Source organism: Podarcis bocagei (genome assembly GCF_964188305.1).
Source record: "Podarcis bocagei genome assembly, chromosome: W".
NCBI lineage: Eukaryota > Metazoa > Chordata > Lepidosauria > Squamata > Lacertidae > Podarcis > Podarcis bocagei.
The window spans coordinates 72,777,249-72,795,782 of NC_138131.1; the positions used below are offsets into that span (position 1 = coordinate 72,777,249).

At 46.0% G+C, this 18,534-nt stretch overlaps 1 protein-coding gene across 1 annotated transcript in view; it reads right to left on the reverse strand.

Moving 5' to 3' along the window:
- LOC308578268 (putative helicase senataxin) overlaps positions 1-18,534 on the reverse strand; it is a 180,073-nt gene that overhangs the window by 52,596 nt on the left and 108,943 nt on the right. Inside the window, exons 13-15 of the mRNA XM_081178517.1 lie at positions 10,572-10,679; positions 9,240-9,427; positions 6,282-6,374 (exon numbers count right to left, since the gene is read on the reverse strand). Of these exons, the coding sequence (XP_081034643.1) occupies positions 6,282-6,374; positions 9,240-9,427; positions 10,572-10,679 (389 nt within the window). The remainder of the gene's footprint in view (positions 1-6,281; positions 6,375-9,239; positions 9,428-10,571; positions 10,680-18,534) is intronic.

Sequence of the window (18,534 nt, forward strand, 5' to 3'; positions counted from 1 at the left end):
GACAACCAGAGGGCTGGCACCTAAGACTACAAGAGTAGAAATCTGCCCAAAGACTTGCTCCGACCATAACGCTCTGAAAATGGAAATGAGATTTACTACTGCCGATTCCTTCAGATGGAAAATGAATGACAACCTGCTAAGAGATCAAGAGATTGTAAAGAAGGCCCAAAAAGCTTTAAAGGACTACTTTGAAATTAACTTGAACACCTCGGTGGAAAAAAGAATAATCTGGGACGCAAGTAAAGCTGTTATGAGAGGGTTTCTGATACAACAGAATACGATTAAGAAAAAATTCTGGAATGGGAAAAAGGATAAGATACTAGAGAAGATAAGAGAAGGAGAGAAAAAACTAAGATTGAATCCAAAATCAAAAGAGACTCTAAGAGAAATCAAATTCCACCAATCACAATATACGAAATTGATCAACCAAGAAGTGGAATGGAAAATCAAACAAATGAAACAAAGATCTTTTGAATCTGCGAATAAATGTGGGAAACTGCTAGCTTGGCAGTTGAAAAAGAGACAAAAATTAAATTATGTTACCAATCTAGAAGTTGAAGGGAAAAATATTCAGAAACCGGGAGAAATTAGAAAGTGTTTCCAGAAATATTTTAAAAAACTTTTTACACAAGGGTCCGAGGAAGTAATTGAGATAGAACAATTCTTGAAAGACAATGGCCTACCAGAATTATCCCAAGAGAAGAGATCAATCTTGAATTGTAAAATAACACAACAGGAAATTGAGGATGCCATTCAGAATATGCAGCTAGGCAAATCTCCAGGCTCTGATGGACTTACCTCCAAGTACTATAAGACGTTAAAAGACTATTTGATACAACCATTAATGGAGGTTTGCAACCAGATTATGGAGGGAGGAAGGGCACCAGATACGTGGAAAGAAGCATTCATCACACTGATACCTAAAGTGGAAACTGAAAAGACTCAACTCAAGAATTACCGTCCCATCTCACTCCTAAACGTGGATTACAAAATATTTGCAGACATTTTGGCAAATAGATTTAAGAAGGTTTTAAATGAAGTAATTCATAAGGACCAAGCAGGCTTTCTCCCAGGTAGACATTTGTTTGATAACACTAGGAATATTATTGATATTCTGGAACTTTTACAAACAAATATTAACACTAAAGCAGTGTTAATTTTTATTGATGCGGAGAAAGCCTTTGACAATATTTCTTGGAAATTTATGAAGAAAAACTTGGAAGGGATGGGAGTGGGAAGGGGGTTTGAGAACGGAATAGAAGCAATCTATTCCGAACAAAAAGCTAAGTTGATAGTGAACAATGTGGTGACAGAAGAACTCCAGATTGAAAAAGGAACACGCCAGGGGTGCCCCCTGTCCCCTTTATTGTTTATTTCAGTCCTGGAGGTTTTGCTGAACATGATAAGGAAGGATCGGCAGATACAAGGAATACGGGTCGGAGTGAAACAATATAAACTGAAAGCATTTGCAGATGACTTGGTTTTAACATTAGAGGAGCCAGAATCTAGTACAAAAAAAGTACTGGAACTGATACAGAAATTTGGTCGGGTGGCGGGTTTCAAGTTGAACAAACAAAAAACTAAGGTGTTAGGGAAAAATTTGACAGCTACTGAAACAGAAGGGTTTCAGAAGGAAACAGAACTAAACATTGTTAAAAAAGTGAAATACCTGGGGGTTAATCTCTCTTCCAAGAACCTGAATTTATTTAAAGATAATTATGAGAAATGTTGGTTAGAAGTTAAAAAAGATTTAGAAATTTGGTCAAGACTGAAGTTATCCTTGTTAGGCCGAATTGCAGCTATAAAAATGAACGTTTTGCCAAAGATGTTGTTTTTGTTTCAGGCCTTGCAGATTGTGGACAGAGTGGAATGTTTTGGAAAGTGGCAGAAGGATATCTCTAAATTTGTCTGGCAGGGCAAAAAGCCCCGAATAAAGTTTAAAATACTAACTGATGCAAAGGAGAGAGGGGGATTTGCCCTGCCGGACTTAAGGTTATATTACGAAGCTGCAGCCTTCTGCTGGATGAAAGATTGGATTTTGTTGGAAAACACTGATGTCCTGGATCTGGAAGGCTTTAATAACTCGTTAGGTTGGCATGCGTATTTGTGGTATGACAAGGCAAAAACATATGGAATGTTTAAAAACCATATTGTCAGAAAAGCAATATTTATGGTCTGGAAAAAATACAAAGACTTATTAGAAAGTAAAACTCCGAGGTGGGTATCACCAATTGAGGCCAAAGCTCGGAAAAAACCCAATATGGAGGCCTACTGGCCGAAATATTGGGAAATAATAGAAAATATTGGAGGTAAATGGAGGCTGCAGAGCTTCGAAAAACTACAAAGTATGGTGCAAGGTTGGCTACATTATGCCCAAATTAATGAGGTTTTTAAGCTAGACAAAAAAATAGGATTCCAGGTGGAAAAATCGAAACTTGAGACAGAGCTGTTAGAACCAAAGACCAAGTTATTATCGAGAATGTACAACTTGCTGCTTAAATGGAACACTCAGGATGAGACAGTTAAATCAGCTATGATAAAATGGGCTCAGGACATTGGATATAACATCATGTCAGAAGACTGGGAGAGGTTATGGACCACCGGTATGAAGTTTACTGCATGTAATGCTTTGAAAGAAAACATTATGAAAATGGTATACAGGTGGTACATGACCCCGGTCAAGCTGGCTAAGATATACCATTTGTCCGATAACAAGTGTTGGAAGTGTAAGGAAGCTGAGGGGACATTCTTACACCTTTGGTGGACCTGCCCAAGATTGAAGGCCTACTGGGAAATGATCTACAATGAGTTAAAAAAGGTGTTTAAATACACCTTCCCTAAGAAACCAGAGGCCTTCCTTCTGGGCATTGTCGGCCAGAAGGTGTTAAAGAAGGACAGAACCTTTTTTATGTATGCTACAACAGCAGCAAGAATTCTTATTGCTAAGCATTGGAAGACTCAAGATTTGCCCACACTGGAGGACTGGCAGACGCAATTGATGAACTACATGGAATTAGCCGAGATGACTGCAAGGATCCGAGACCTGGGAGAAGAAGCGATGGAGGAGGATTGGAAAAAATTTAAGGACTATTTGCAAAAGTATTATAAATTATATGAATCTTAAGATGTCGCATGATTCGGAATGTCAGCCCCAGCAATATAAGCAGATTATTTATGAAAGTTGAATTATCTATGGAAGAATCAAAGTTTAAATGGGTAAAAAAGAAACATTGTAAGATTTTTAAAACAATTGGAATATAAGAGATTTAAACTTGAATAGTAATTGAAAATACAAAAAACACACGAAACAAGGTTATAACTTGCTGATAACTTTATTGTCAAGAATGCATTATGGGGAGACGCGGGGAAGTTCGATAGAAATTAGAAATAAGTTGATGAAATGGTCTGGTTTTATTGTTCTTGTTTCTTCTTTTTTCTTTTCTTTTTTTATTTGCCTTTTCGTGTTCTTTTTTTTGTTTACTTTTTGTTATTGTTATATCTGTAATGTGGAAAAAGACGCAATAAAAATTATTATAAAAAAAAAAAAGAAAACATGCAGGTGGAGAGAGGGCTGGCTTGGGTGGGGGGGACTTTTGCTTTTCTTTCCTCCCTCCCGTTAAATCCCTCTCCTGCATTTTTATGCTCCTTGTCCCTTCTGTGTTTTTCTTCCCTCCCCACTTAAAATGCAGCTACAAAGCATGGATCCACATGGATCCTCAGGATCTCTGCATTGGGTCACCCCAAATTCACCATCAGATCACATAGCATGTCTATGGCTATAGCCTGCCCCCCAAAAATCATGCACCCACTGTTGCCTGGGGCTACAATGGTGCAAAAATGTGGTTACAAAGCATGGATCCACATGGATCCTCAGGATCTTTGCATTGGGTCACCCCAAATTCACCATCAGATCACATAGCATGTCCATGGCTACAGCCTGCCCCCCAAAAATCACGCACCCACTGTTGCCTGGGGCTACAATGGTGCAAAAATGTGGTTACAAAGCATGGATCCACATGGATCCTCAGGATCTTTGCATTGGGTCACCCCAAATTCACCATCAGATCACATAGCATGTCCATGGCTACAGCCTGCCCCAAAAAAATCACGCACCCACTGTTGCTTGGGGCTGCAATGGTGCAAAAACATGGTTACAAAGCATGGATCCACATGGATCCTCAGGATCTTTGCATTGGGTCACCCCAAATTCACCATCAGATCACATAGCATGTCCATGGCTACAGCCTGCCCCCCAAAAATCACGCACCCACTGTTGCTTGGGGCTGCAATGGTGCAAAAACATGGTTACAAAGCATGAATCCACAGGGATTCTCAGGATTTTTGCATTGGGTCACCCCAAATTCACCATCAGATCACATGTCTGTGGCCACAGCATGAAGCACAAAAACGATACATCCACTGTTTCATTCAGAATCCCCCCCCCCGTTTTCCTCCTCTAAAAACGATGTGCGTGTTATGGTCAGGTGCGTGTTATAGAGCGAAAAATAAGGGTATATAAAACTTAGGGAAGTGCTGGGTGAGATACCATGGACAGTAATACTAAAAGGAAAGGAAGTTCATGATGGCTGGGAGTTTGTTAAGAGGGAGATAGTAAAAGCACAACGTCAGGCAATACCAATGAGACGGAAACATGGAAGGTGCCTAAAGAAGCCAGGGTGGCTATCTAAAGAACTTTTAACTGAGTTAAGATTAAAATAGGATGTGTACAAAAAATGGAAAAGGGGGGAAACCACCAAAGAGGAATTCAAACAAATAGCCAGCACGTGTAGACACAAAGTCAGAAAAGCTAAAGCACAGAATGAACTCAGGCTTGCTAGAGAGGTTAAAAGCAACAAAAAAGGCTTTTATGGGTATATGTCAGGAGTGCTCTGATGGTGTTTCCTGCTTGGCAGGGGGTTGGACTTGATGGCCCTTGTGGTCTCTTCCAACTCTATGATTCTATGATTCTATGATTCTATATTATGAAGCCTCATGTCTCTGTTGGTTAAAGAAATGGGTAAAATTAGAAAATACAGAGTTGTTAGACATAGAAGGGTTTGATAACAGATTTGGGTGGCACGCCTACTTATGGCTTGAAAAAAAGAAAATCCATAAAGGTTTTGAGAACCACATTTTCCGAAGATCGTTGATAGAAATATGGGATAGGTATAAAAACCTACTCGAACCAAAAAATCCCGCACTGGTTATCTCCATTAGAGGTTATGAGTGTTTAAAAAATCAATATGAGAAGGAATTGGATTACATATGGAAATTTGATTGTTAAGGAAGGGGGGAAATGGAAAATGAAACCCTATGAAGAAGTAAAAGAGTATGTATATGATTGGTTGCATTATTTTCAAATAACTGAATTGTTTAAAAAGGATCTTAAAGAATACTGCGTTAAAGGAAAATGTTATGAAAATGATTTATAGATGGTATATTACACCGGTAAAACTTGCAAAAATGTATAAAACATGTAAGAAATGTTGGAAATGTAAAGAAAAGGATGGCACTTTTTACCATATGTGGTGGGAATGTAAGAAAGTGAAGAGCTTCTGGGAATTGATATATAAAGAATTGAAAAAAATGTTGAAATATACATTTGCTAAGAAACCAGAGGCTTTTCTTTTAGGAATCATAGGAAATGAAATAAACAGAAAGGACTGTAAACTTTTCCAATATGCAGTAACAGCGGCAAGAATATTATTGGCCCAGAGATGGAAACAGGAACAAGTACCTACTTTGGAGGAGTGGAGAATGAAGCTGATGGACTATGCAGAACTTGATAAAATGACAGGGAAGATCAGATACAAACGAGATCAAAAGTTTATCGAGGACTGGGGAAAATTAGTCGAGTATTGGGGAGGTATAAGTGATAACGAAATAACGTTAGTGGCATTTAAAGAAGCTCTGTAAAAACTTAAGAAATATTGTAAGAAAGAAAAACAGGTGTGGATGGGTACGTTAAAAGGCAACAGGAAATTCAGGAAATGTGTAACTAAAAAGTTTAATTCGGATGATTGTCAGAATGGCTGATGGAAGTCCAAAAATGAGAAAATTTGTTAAGTTGAAATGTTTATCTATTTTTCTTTTGGTGAAAATTAATAAAAATATTATAAAAAAGAGATTTGTTTGTGTAAAAAGCAGCTAACAAATGTAATTAATAAAAAACAGTGTTGGCTTTATGTGGGATTTTAAATTTTGTTTCTTTATTTTACTCCTGTTAGCCACTTTGAAAAGTGCGACTACAAATTCACAAAGCAAATAAATGAAAAACTTACTTGCTCTCCTGTTCTTCCTGGCCATCCAAAACATCAAAGAGGAGGTACGGTAGGAAGGGCCATTCCAAAGAGAATCGGCTCTCTTCTGTCCACCTATAATGCAATGAGAAATCATAATAGCTTTTAAAAAGCAGTGTGCTGAGGTCTATTTGCTCAATTCTTCACTGCAGGAGGAAACACTATCCGTCACATAATCATTCACATGATGTTCCCCACATAGAGAAAACTCGCATGTCAGGGAGGTGGTGTGGGGGATGACAGAAACTGTTCTCCCTGATGTCATCGTTTTCTACATGAAGGGGAATATTCAAACAGCATGACAAACATATTCAGTGAATAGCAGTGGAAGGGCAAAAAATCCAGAGGCTTATACAGAAAAATCCAGAGGCTTATACAACCTCTTACAATAGCAGAAATGCAAGTACGTTTAGAAAATAATCAAATTTCATGGCTGTTAGGATATCAGCCGAGATCATTTCTTACAAATACACAGATTAAAAATGAAGCTACAAGTAAACTAACAGAATATGAAAATATAGTAATAAGAGATAGCATTTCCCTTTTATACAAAACACTTATTGAGAACCAATTTTGCCCCCAACAAAATCTAAAAAGCTGGTGGGAATTAAATTGGGATATAAACACTGAAGAGGTTAAACAGAACAATTTATGGACAAAAGCACCATATAAATTTCTGTCAGCAACTATTAGGGAACGTTCACTAAAAATTAGAATCATAGAATCATAGAATCATAGAGTTGGAAGAGACCACAAGGGCCAACGAGTCCAACCCCCTGCCAAGCACGAAACACCATCAGAGCACTCCTGACATATGGTTGTCAAGCCTCTGCTTAAAGACCTCCAAAGGAGGAGACTCCACCACACTCCTTGGCAGCAAATTCCACTGTCGAACAGCTCTTACTGTCAGGAAGTTCTTCCTAAAGTTTAGGTGGAATCTTCTTTCTTGTAGTTTGGATCCATTGCTCCGTGTCTGCTTCTCTGGAGCAGCAGAAAACAACCTTTCTCCCTCCTCTATGTGACATCCTTTTATATATTTGAACATGGCTATCATATCACCCCTTAACCTCCTCTTCTCCAGGCTAAACATGCCCAGCTCCCTTAGCCGTTCCTCATAAGGCATCGTTTCCAGGTCTTTGACCATTTTGGTTGCCCTCCTCTGGACACATAGAATCATAGAATCATAGAGTTGGAAGAGACCACAAGGGCCATCGAGTCCAACCCCCTGCCAAGCAGGAAAACCATCAGAGCACGCCTGACATATGGTTGTCAAGCCTCTGCTTAAAGACCTCCAAAGAAGGAGACTCCACCACACTCCTTGGCAGCAAATTCCACTGTCAAACAGCTCTTACTGTCAGGAAGTTCTTCCTAATGTTTAGGTGGAATCTTCTTTCTTGTAGTTTGGATCCATTGCTTCATGTCCGCTTCTCTGGAGCAGCAGAAAACAACCTTTCTCCCTCCTCTATATGACATCCTTTTATATATTTGAACATGGCTAATATATACCTGAAGAAAGCAGCACACAACAGGAAAAATCCCCTTCTACACATTCATCGATGCCAGACCTGGAACCTTCTTATAGCACTGACCAATCAAGAGAAGAGGTGCCTTTGCCTTGTTCTTCCTAATGTTTAGGTGGAATCTTCTTTCTTGTAGTTTGGATCCATTTCACATGTACTTTTCTCAAGCCAGGTGTCCCCCATCTTGTATTTGTGCCTCTCATTTTTTTTTTCCTCAAGTGCAATACTTTACATTTCTCCCTGTTAAAATTCATCTTGTTTGTTTTTGCCCAGTTCTCTAATCTGTCAAGGTCGTTTTGAAATGTGATCCTGTCCTCTGGGGTGTTAGCCACCCCTCCCAGTTTGGTGTCATCTGCAAATTTGATCAGGATGCCCTTGAGTCCATCATCCAATTCGTTGATAAAAATGTTGAATAAGACCGGGCCCAAGACAGAACCCTGTGGCACCCCACTAGTCACTCTTCTCCAGGATGAAGAGGAACCATTGATGAGCACCCTTTGGGTTTGGTCAGTCAGCCAGTTACAAATCCACTGAGTGGTAGCAGAGTCAAGACCGCATTTTACCAGCTTCTTTACAAGAATATCATGGGGCACCTTGTCAAATGCCTTGCTGAAATCAAGGTAGGCTACATCCACTGCATTCCCTTCATCTACCAGGCTTGTAATTCTGTCAAAAAACGAGATCAGGTTAGTCTGACATGACTTATTTTTCAGAAATCCATGCTGACTATTGGTAATAAAAGCATTCCTTTCAAGGTGCTCACAGACTGTTTGCTTCATGATCTGCTCCAGAATCTTCCCTGGTATTGATGTCAGACTGACTGGGAGGTAATTATTTGGGTCCTTTCTTTTCCCCTTTTTGAAAATAGGGACAACATTTGCCCTCCTCCAGTCTGCCGGGACTTCGCCTGTTCTCCAGGAATTCTCAAAGATGACTGCCAGTGGTTCTGAGATCACATCTGCCAGTTCTTTTAATACTCTTGGATGCAGTTCATCTGGCCCTGGAGACTTGAATACATCTAATTGTACATGGATGGAATTTAACACCATCATTTTTAATATACAGTATATTAAAAAAGAAAGAACAAGAAAGTGGTTAGAATGGAAGAAAAAACTTAAAGTATCAAATTAGGTTGCTGGAAAGAGTCAGGTTTGAGGCCTATGATCATGCACAGAATTTTCATTCAACTAAGTACTCACCAGTAGTGTCAGAGCAAGTACATTCATTCACACAAACACACCAGATATGATGAGCTAAAGCAGGACCCTCCAGGTGTTGCTGGAATACAACCCCCACCATCCCTGACCACCAGCCAAAATTCCAGGGTAATATGGAACCGATGTCCACACTTAGGTCACCTTTTCATGAAATGCCTGTTGCCTTGAGGCAAGGTAAAAAAATTAGTAAGATGTCTACACACCGGTCAGTTTTCAGGGCATGGTCGTAGATGTAATTGGAAGGGAAGAGGCAGATCTCTGGGTGCATCCTGTACTGAGTCCTCAAGCACAGGACTGGAAGCCTGTCACTGTGTTTTTCTTGGATTTGCCCATTCAGGTGTCTGCAGAGTCGGCCCATCAGAGACTGCCTGTAGCCGTAATCCTCAGCTTTCTGCCAAAGCAAGGGAGGGGAGGAGGAGTAAAACTTTCAGGGAATGGGTTAAGCAAAGGCAGCAACAATTAAAGAACAAGAGATGAGAAGTAGAAGCATGCATATGTACTCAGTCCTTGGTCTGGGCCCCTTTTGCATCAATTACTGCCTCAATGCGGCATGGAATGGATGCTATCAGCCTGTGGCACTGCTGAGGTGTTATGGAAGACCAGGATGCTTCAACAGCAGCCTTCAGCTCTTCTGCATTGTTCGGTCTCATGTCTCAGAGGTCCAATATTGCTCTATTTGCAATCCTTGTTTTGCTGATTTCATTTAATATTCTAATTTTCTGAGATTGTTAATTTGGGGTTTTCATCAGCTGTACGCCATGATCATCACAATTATAACAAATAAAGGCTTGACATATCTCGCTTTGCATGTCATGAGTCTATCTCATATATTAGTTTCATCTTTTAAGTTGAATTACTGAAATAAATGAACTTTTCCACGATATTCTAATTTTCCGAGTTTCACCTGTATTTGAACTAGAGATTAGGAATGAGTGAACTATTCTGGGCTACCCAAGAGGCTTGGGAAACAGTCCCACAAAATAACCCAATCTTTTATTTATTTGAAAGTGGGAAAGATGGCAGCGTAAGAGGGTGCAGGAACTTCTCCCCTCTCCTTATGCTCTTTGCAGCATATCAGAACTAAGAGAAATGGTTTTGCTTGAGAAAAATAAAAGTCTCTCAAAGACTACTGCTATGGGAATATCCCTTGATATACATATACAAAAATACATTCTTAAAGCATTGGCCCTATCTACTCTTGCCTCTGCCCTACCAGCCATTGGAGTGTCTCCCAGAAAAACAGTACTTGGTATATACACTTCTTTTTAACCAAAAGGGATGTTGTCTACTAACATGGTAATCACACAGGCTGATTTCACAGAAACTCACAGAATTGTGTAAATAATTTGATCCGATAAACTAACTGAATCATTTTCACCGTAGGCAGCTCATACACCATTAAGGACCTGATAGATGTTTTACTTTATTTATGCCCAAAGCAGGGTCATTAGATGCTTATAAACAGCCTGTCAGTTTTCAGCTCTACAACTTTTTTTCTGGGATAGTCAAAACACCTTAATTGTTGACATACTCACCATAGATTTAACTGTAGGAGGGAGCTGCTTTGGGTCTCCAACCAGGACCAGCTTTTTGCAGCCATGAATGAGTGGGATGATAGTTTCAACCTCACAAGCCTGCATGGCCTTTTAAAAAGACAAAGGGACCAGTTTAAATGAGAGAGATCTTAAGATCTCGCCGCACAAGTCGCCTTGTATCAAATCCTGCTATACCACATCTGCAACTCATCCATTCTGACATAATAGCCTCCCCTGACCCTCTGGATCCAGTTTTCAGGAGTCTGGGGTGGAAGGGAAGAGGCCAGGATCTTTTGATCCAATCCATAGCAGGGAGCTACTCAAGGATCTTGCTTAAAAAAAGTAAATTCCTAGCTCTCCAACATTTATTTGGTTGCCTCCAGCTTCAATACAATTTGCTTTCCCTGTATGATTACTTTGATATAGTTCAGCTTTCCCACCCCAGATGGTGCCTTCAAAAAATGTTGGAACGACAAGTTCCATCAATTGAAGCTGTATCACATAATGCTAAACCACACATCTTAATGTTAGCGTGCAAACAAGACTAGTAGAACACTGGCTGAACCCCCCAAAATGGGGTAGATCACTGCCAGTTTTTAACTCTGTGAGTAGATCGCAGTCTCTTGGGAGTTGGCCACCCCTGGACTACAGCAACTGAATTCTGAAGTGTGTGGGGGGTTTTCTGTTTCTGTTTTTAAAGGGTGGCAGCAGCTTCTTCAACTTGAGATTTAAGATACCTAGGCATGGAAGTCAAAATTTCCACCCTCAAAATGTGCAAAGCACTCATGACCAGGGCTAGGGATGGTGTCAACTTTCGCTAAATGGTACAACTGGGAACCTGCATGGTTGAAGACTGAGTGCTTTCAACTGATGGCCTACATTTATAATGCGGACACTTAATTTAGGCATCAGGCTGTCAGGTGAGAAGCGTGTCTTGGCAGCCTACAGCTGTTCATATAATTCTATAAAGCTGTTAATATAGTTCTATAAAATTCCATGCTCACCCCTTCCTGCCCCAGGTATCTTTGGGTATGACTCCTCTGGAAGAATTTTCAATGAGGGGCATGCTGCTCAGCACCAACATACTTGGGCTGGATGAACAGCAAAAGGAAGGCTTTCAATGTAGTGATTAGGCCCAGGGTCAGAGAAAGAGGAGGCAAGCTACCCCCAACAACAAACTGTAAACCTGATTCATTGTAGAGGTGCAGAAAGAAAAAAAGGTTGCTTTGCAGATTATTCAGAGCTGTTTTCTGAGCTCAGGTTTACAGAAGAGAGTGTTTCTGGGTCTAAGGAATTTGTAAGCATTTAAAGCTCCTGAAGGGAGTTATGTACTCCGAAACGTATAGAGCAGCAACAGTAAAAATACATTTAATCAGTAAGCACAGCAGCTCGCCTCCTCTTTCTCTCTTTTTGTCTTCATGCACACACCAGGCCCATGGTACCAACCACTACAGAACAAGTGCCAATCAGGGATTTAGGTGAGATGCTTTCCCCACTGTGACATGCTATTAGGGTTAGGCTGGTCAGGTGAATTAGCAGGTGATCATCTGGTTGGATCAAGTGGTTCATGGCCTCCCAAGCTTAGAGCTTGACTGGAGCTGCTTCGCTGACATAAATGTTATTTAGTACTTATGTAGCGATTTTCCATAAGCATTCAAAGAGCTTTCTGTAATTACCGTATTTTTTGCACCATAACACTCACTTTTTTCCTCCTAGAAAGTAAGGGGAAATGTCTGTGCGTGTTATGGAGGGAATGCCTACGGGTGGCATGCCTACGGATTTTCCTCCTCTAAAAACTATGTGCGTGTTATGGTCGGGTGTGTGTTATAGAGCGAAAAATACGGTATGTAAAAGGTTCTTGCAGAGAGGGGCTTGCCTAAGGCTACTCATGGGTAGCTGACATGATGTCCTCCAGAAGGCAGCTGTCTTGTGTGCAGAAGGTCCCAGGTTCAGTCCTTGGCATCTCCAGGTAGGGCTGGGAGAGATTCCTGCCTAAAACCTTGGAGAGCTGCTGTAAGTCAGTGTGGACAATACTGAGCAAGATGGACCAATGGTCTGATTTAGTATAAGGCACATTCCTATGTTCCTAAGGAGTCCCCAACCTTTTTGGGCTGAAGGGGAAATGTGTGTGCGTCCTATGGAGCGAATGCAGGCTTCAGGCAGCCTGAAACCCAGGGAGTGCAGTGCCAACTCCCGCTGCGCTCCCCCGGCTTCAGGCAGCTATCCGCAAGCCTTCGGAGCCCGGCGGGAACTCCCGCTGCGCTCGGAAGGCTTGCGGAAAGCTGTCTGTTCTGGGGGCTGGGGTCGGGGGAAGCTCGAGCTTCCCCTGCCCCCAGCCCCGCAAGCTCCAGGAGTGGCGGCGAGGTTGCGCGCAATCTTGCCGCCGCTCCTGGACCTGTTTTGGGGGCTTCCCCCGCCCCAGCCCCACGGCTAAAAACGAAGCCGCGCACAGCCTCTCCCGGCTGGAGAGGTTGCACGTGGCTAAAGAGGAAGCCAAGACAGCCAGCGGGATGGGGATATTTTTTTTTCTTTATTCCCCCCCCCAAAAAAAAAAACACCTAGGTGCACCCTATGGAGCGAAAAATACGGTAAGTAACAGTTAAGGACACAAGAAAATACTTATTTCACAAAAGAAAAACTGGCAATGATCTGACTCCCCCGTCTGCCCACCCCCCCCCCTTTGGCAAACCACCTATGCACGCCTTGAAATAAAAAAGTGGAAAAAAGCAGGCAACACCACTAAAAACAGTCAAAACACATCAAACAAAAAACAGTCAAAACACATCAAAAAAAAAAGCTGCTGTCAGGGCTGCCACCCAGTCCCAACTCACATAGGACCACGTTAGCCAGCTTTCACGTTAAAAGAGTCTTTATTGGATTACAGGTTCCATTTCCAAACTGCAATGTGCAGCCCTACTTCTTCTAGGTCAGACCGGCGAAGACCCGTCTGAGTCTCCGCCTCTAGCACACCAGCTTAATACCCTAGCCTTGCTCCACCTCCTGCGCCTTTCCTTCCGTCTCTGGGTCCTTCTGCCCCCCGGGGTCTCTTCTTTCCTACTCTCTTCTGACGCGGACCCCCCTGACCCTTCCGCCTCCTTGCGGCGGGCTTTGGGACCTGGCTCACTCTCTGGGCTGCTTACTGCGCCAGCTTCCGCTACATTTGAACTTGGCGCGCGCGCCCAACTCTCTACCTTCCTCTTGATCGTTTCGTCGCTCCCCGAGGTGGGCATGACTACTCCTGACTCATGCCCTCCCTCCTTCTGAAAGCCTCCGGAACCCGATATCTGGTCCCCTTTCTCCCCGCTGCTCCCGGCTGGGCACGTGGGTCCCGATCTCCAACTGCTGCTCTCTGATCCCTCTCTGGACCCTTCTTCCTGGGGTGTCCCCCTGCTTTCCCCCCTTGCTCTGACCGCTGGCGCTCCCTTCTGGGAATCCTCGGACTCACTGGACAGGCTCGGTGATCTCGGGTCGTCATCCCCACTCATCTTTCCTTCGTATTCCTCCCCCTCGCTCTCTGTCTCCTCCCTTCTCTGCGTCTGTGCTCCTGAACCCCTGACATCCATCCCCCCCTCGAAGCCCCCCCTTCCCCCCTCCCCGCTTTCAAGGGTGGTTGCTGGGTGCTCCATCATCACAGGAGTGAATGCCGGATACAGTTCGCTCCTCGTCGCTGGCCGCCAACTGAAGACCTCCGAGTCTTCCTCCTCGCGTTCGTCAACGGTGAGCTGCTCCGCCTCCATTTCAGTGCCGCCGTGCTCGAAACCGAGATCCTCCCCGCACACGTCCATGTCAGTCTCTGCGTCGGTCGCTTGACCTGGCATCTCCAGCCACCTCCGGCGCCACTGCTCCTCTGGCCGATCGTCCCACCAATACGAGGTGTCGGACGCCGAACCCTCCGGTGACCCCTCTGGGGAACGTGTGCCCTGTGCGGGCTCCCCGTCCGAGTCGAATCCATGGAACGTGCTGGAGGAAAGTGTGGGCGTGAACAACCAGTCGTCGAAGAAGCCTGCTGGCATGGGTCTGTGTGGGAAAAGGGCATGAAACTCGTCCTTGAGCAGGGGTTCCTCCAAAGCGTAGTCTGGCACCCAGCTATTAGCACTGGCCCGGGTGCCCTCTCTGGCTAGGAGGTATTCTACTCCGTCTTCCCCCCATCTGGAGTCCAAAATCTCCGTGACTTCGTTGATGGGGTCCTGCTGTGGCAATCTCCCCGCCTCCGTCCGCTTCTGAGACGGACTCGGTGCCGTTCCTGGTTCCTGGAACCTGTGAGGTGTCCTGTAGGGAGTGAGCACCGACCTGTGGAACACCGGATGCATCCTGGAACCCTCCGGTAGCACCAGCCTGAAAGCTACTGGGTTGATCTGCGCTTCGACTTGGTATGGACCGAGTTGCTTGTGCCCCAACTTCTTCTTGGCTAACGATCTGGTCGGCACTGCGTGGGCTGCCAACCAGACCCAGTCTCCCACTCGGATCTCTTCGCCAACCCGCCTGTGCTTGTCAGCTTGCACCTTGTATGCGTGCTTCGCTAGCTCCAGCTGCCGTCGGAGTTGATCGTGGACCTCCTGCAACTCAGACGCGAAAGCGTCCGCCGTCTGCGGTTCCCCTTCCCCCACTCTGTCCAGTCCCGGGAAGGTTCTGGGATTCCTCCCATTGTTGGCGAAGAACGGCGTCACCCCTGTGGACACGTGCTTCGTGTTGTTGTAGGCGAACTCGGCGAGCGGCAGGTAATCCACCCACGTCGCAGGCTGTTGATTGGCATAGCATCTCAGGTACTGCTGCATGATGGCATTGACCCTCTCCGCTTGCCCGTTGGTCTGCGGGTGTCTCGCTGATGTCAGGTTGATCTTGACGTTCAGGAAGCCCATCAGCTTCTGCCAGAAATTCGAGATGAACTGGCGGCCGCGGTCGGACAGTATAGACCGCGGCAGCCCGTGCACTTTGAACACGTGATCTATGAACAGTTTGGCTGTTTGTTCTGCCGTGGCCACCTTCGCACACGGTATGAAATGTGCCATCTTGGTGAACAAGTCCACCACCACTAGTACAGCTGTCTTGCCTCTCGAGCTGGGTAGATCCGTGACAAAGTCCAGGGCCACCCTCTCCCACGGTTCAAACGGCGTTTGCAGCGGTTCCAGCAGTCCCGCCGGTGGTTTGTGCACCGGTTTGGCCCTCTGGCAGGTGTCGCACCTCGCGACGTAGTCCGCGACTTCCCCTCTCAGTCTGGGCCACCAAAAGTCCCTTGCGACTAATTCCACCGTTTTTTCTGTGCCAAAGTGCCCGGCCGTGGGTGCGTCGTGCAACTGCTGCAGTACCTTGGCGCGAAGTTCGTCTCCCGGCACGTAGATGGCCCCTTTACGTAAGAGCAAGCCGTCACGTATCTGGAACTCGTCGCTCTTCGCCGTGCCCTTGTGCACCTCGGCCATCTTCGCCTGCGCGAATGAGTCGTCCTGCAACGCCCGCCGCACCGCATCCAGGTCTACTGTGGCTGAAGCGCACGCCCACGCTGTTGGCGCGAAGATGTGCATGGCTGCCGCTGGCGTCGCCTCTTCGAGGTATTGCGGTTTTCGGGACAGTGCATCCGCCATGATGTTGGTGTCGCCTGGGACGTACTCTATTCGGAAATCGAAGTCAGCAAAGAACTCCGCCCAACGTATCTGCCTCTGGTTCAGGAACTTCGCCGTGCGCCAGTGCTCCAGATTCTTGTGGTCCGTGCAGACCTGCACCGTGTGCTTGGCGCCGATCAGGAAGTGTCTCCACGCCTTGAAAGCTGCATGAATGGCAAGCAACTCCCTGTCCCAGATGGTGTAGTTCTGCTCCGACTTGCTGAGCTTTCTGGAGTAGAACGCTCCCGGCCTCCAGACCCCCTGTGGGTCCCTCTGCAGCAGGACAGCTCCCACTGCTCTATCGGACGCGTCTGTCTCTACCCGCATCGGTCTGCTGGGGTCGATATGCAGCAGTTGCTCCTCCGACGCGAAGAGACGCTTGAGTGCCTGAAAGGACTGCTCCGCCTGCTCCGTCCAGATGAATTTCTTTTTCTTGGAGCTTAGCGTGTCCGTAATAGCCGCCGTCTGCATCGCGAACCCCTTGATAAACTTGCGATAGAAGTTGGCGAAGCCCACAAATCGCTGGACCTCCTTCCGGTTGCGCGGGCTCTTCCAATCCAACACCGCGCGAACCTTGGCGCTGTCCATGGCTAGCCCCTTGTCCGACAACTTGTAGCCCAAGAAATCCACCTCCTTCGTGTCGAACTGGCACTTCTCCAGTTTGGCGTACAGTCTATGCTGCTGCAGCCTCTTCAGCACCTCCCGAACGTCTTGGTCATGTGCTTGCTGCGATTCGGAGAATATCAGGATGTCATCCAGAAAGCAGACGCACTTCTTGTAGAGGAGTCCCGCCAACACATGATGCATGAAAGCTTGAAAACAGTGAGAACCGTTTTGCAATCCAAACGGCATCACTCTGTATTCGTAGGTGCCCAGAGGCGTGAACATGGCTGTCTTCCACTCATCGCCCTCCCTCATGCGGATGAGATTGTACGCCCCTCGCAGGTCCAACTTGGTGAACACGCGTCCCTTGCGCACCGTCGCCAGTAGGTCGTCAATCCTGGGCATGGGGAAATCAGAGGGCTTGGTCATCTTGTTCAAGAGGCGAAAATCCACCACAAGTCTTTTTTGGGGCGTGTCCTTCTTCTTCACGAAGAAAACAGGACTGCCCCCTACTGCCTTGGACTCCCGGATGAAACCGCGCTCCAAATTGTGATCTATGAACTGTTTGAGTTCCTGTAGTTCGTCCTCAGACATGGAATACAGCTTCCCTTTCGGTAGCGTCGCCCCTGGTAGGAGGTCAATCTTGCAGTCATATTGCCTGTGCGGTGGTAGCTTGTCTGCCTCCTTCTCGCAGAAGACCTCCAGAAAGTCTGCGTATTTGTGGGGGACTGCTTGCAAGGTTCCCAACTGCAGCTGTGATTCCTCCTCCTCTCCCTCCTGTCTGGGCAGGATGCAGTGTTCTGCGCAGTAAGAGGAGCCGAAGATCAGCTGTCGCTGGTACCAAGCCAGTGTCGGACTGTGCCTGTCCAGCCAACTCATGCCCAACACAATGGGTGTGTCCGACAGTCGGGTGACATTAAAACTGATGACTTCCCTGTGGTTACCAAGTCGCATCACCATTGGCGGCGTCTGCTTCACCACCTGCCCCCCCAGCAACTCTCTGCCATCCACTGTGACGACTTGCAGGGGCAGAGTGGCAGGCAGTAGCTGTATAGCGTGCTGCTCCACAAAATCCTGCGCTATAAAGTCTGCGTTGCTTCCAGAATCCACAGAAAGCGGCACTTCGATAGTGACGCCATCGGGTAGCTGGAGAGATGCGGTGAGCTGCACTACTGGTTTGGGTGGGAGGGGGTCCGTGGGTTGCAAGATCGCTGGGGACTGCTTCACTGATGCGTCTGGCTGGGCCCCAGTGCCTCTGTCTCCAGCCAGACATCGTCGTTTCCCTGCTGGGGTTCGCTGTGCTGCGTGGCCGCTTTCACCGTTGCGGAGGCTGCAGTGTGCTTGGAGCTCCTCTGGGGACACTCTTTCGCCAAGTGTTGAGAGCTGTCGCATATGTAACACTTCCGGGTCCCTCTAGGAGGTTTAGTCTTGACTGCTGCCGGTGCAGGGGCTCTGGTAGCTGACTGAGCCCTGGCGCCTCCCACCTCCATAGGTTCCACTCCCCCTCCTGGCGGAGGTGTGGATTGCGCACGCGCAGCTTCCCTGGGAACGAAAGAGAAACTTCTCGCTGCTTCGCGCCCTCCACGTCCTTCGTCTCTGCACCATGGACGTTCTTCCAGCCTCACCCCCACAGTCAGCGCCCTTTGGACCACCTCCTGCGTGCTCCGGGGCCTCTCCCCCCTCGCAATTTCGTCTTTAACAGCACTGCTCAGACCCTCCCAGAACAGGTCTCTGACTGGGGGCGAATCCCGGTCCCATTCCAA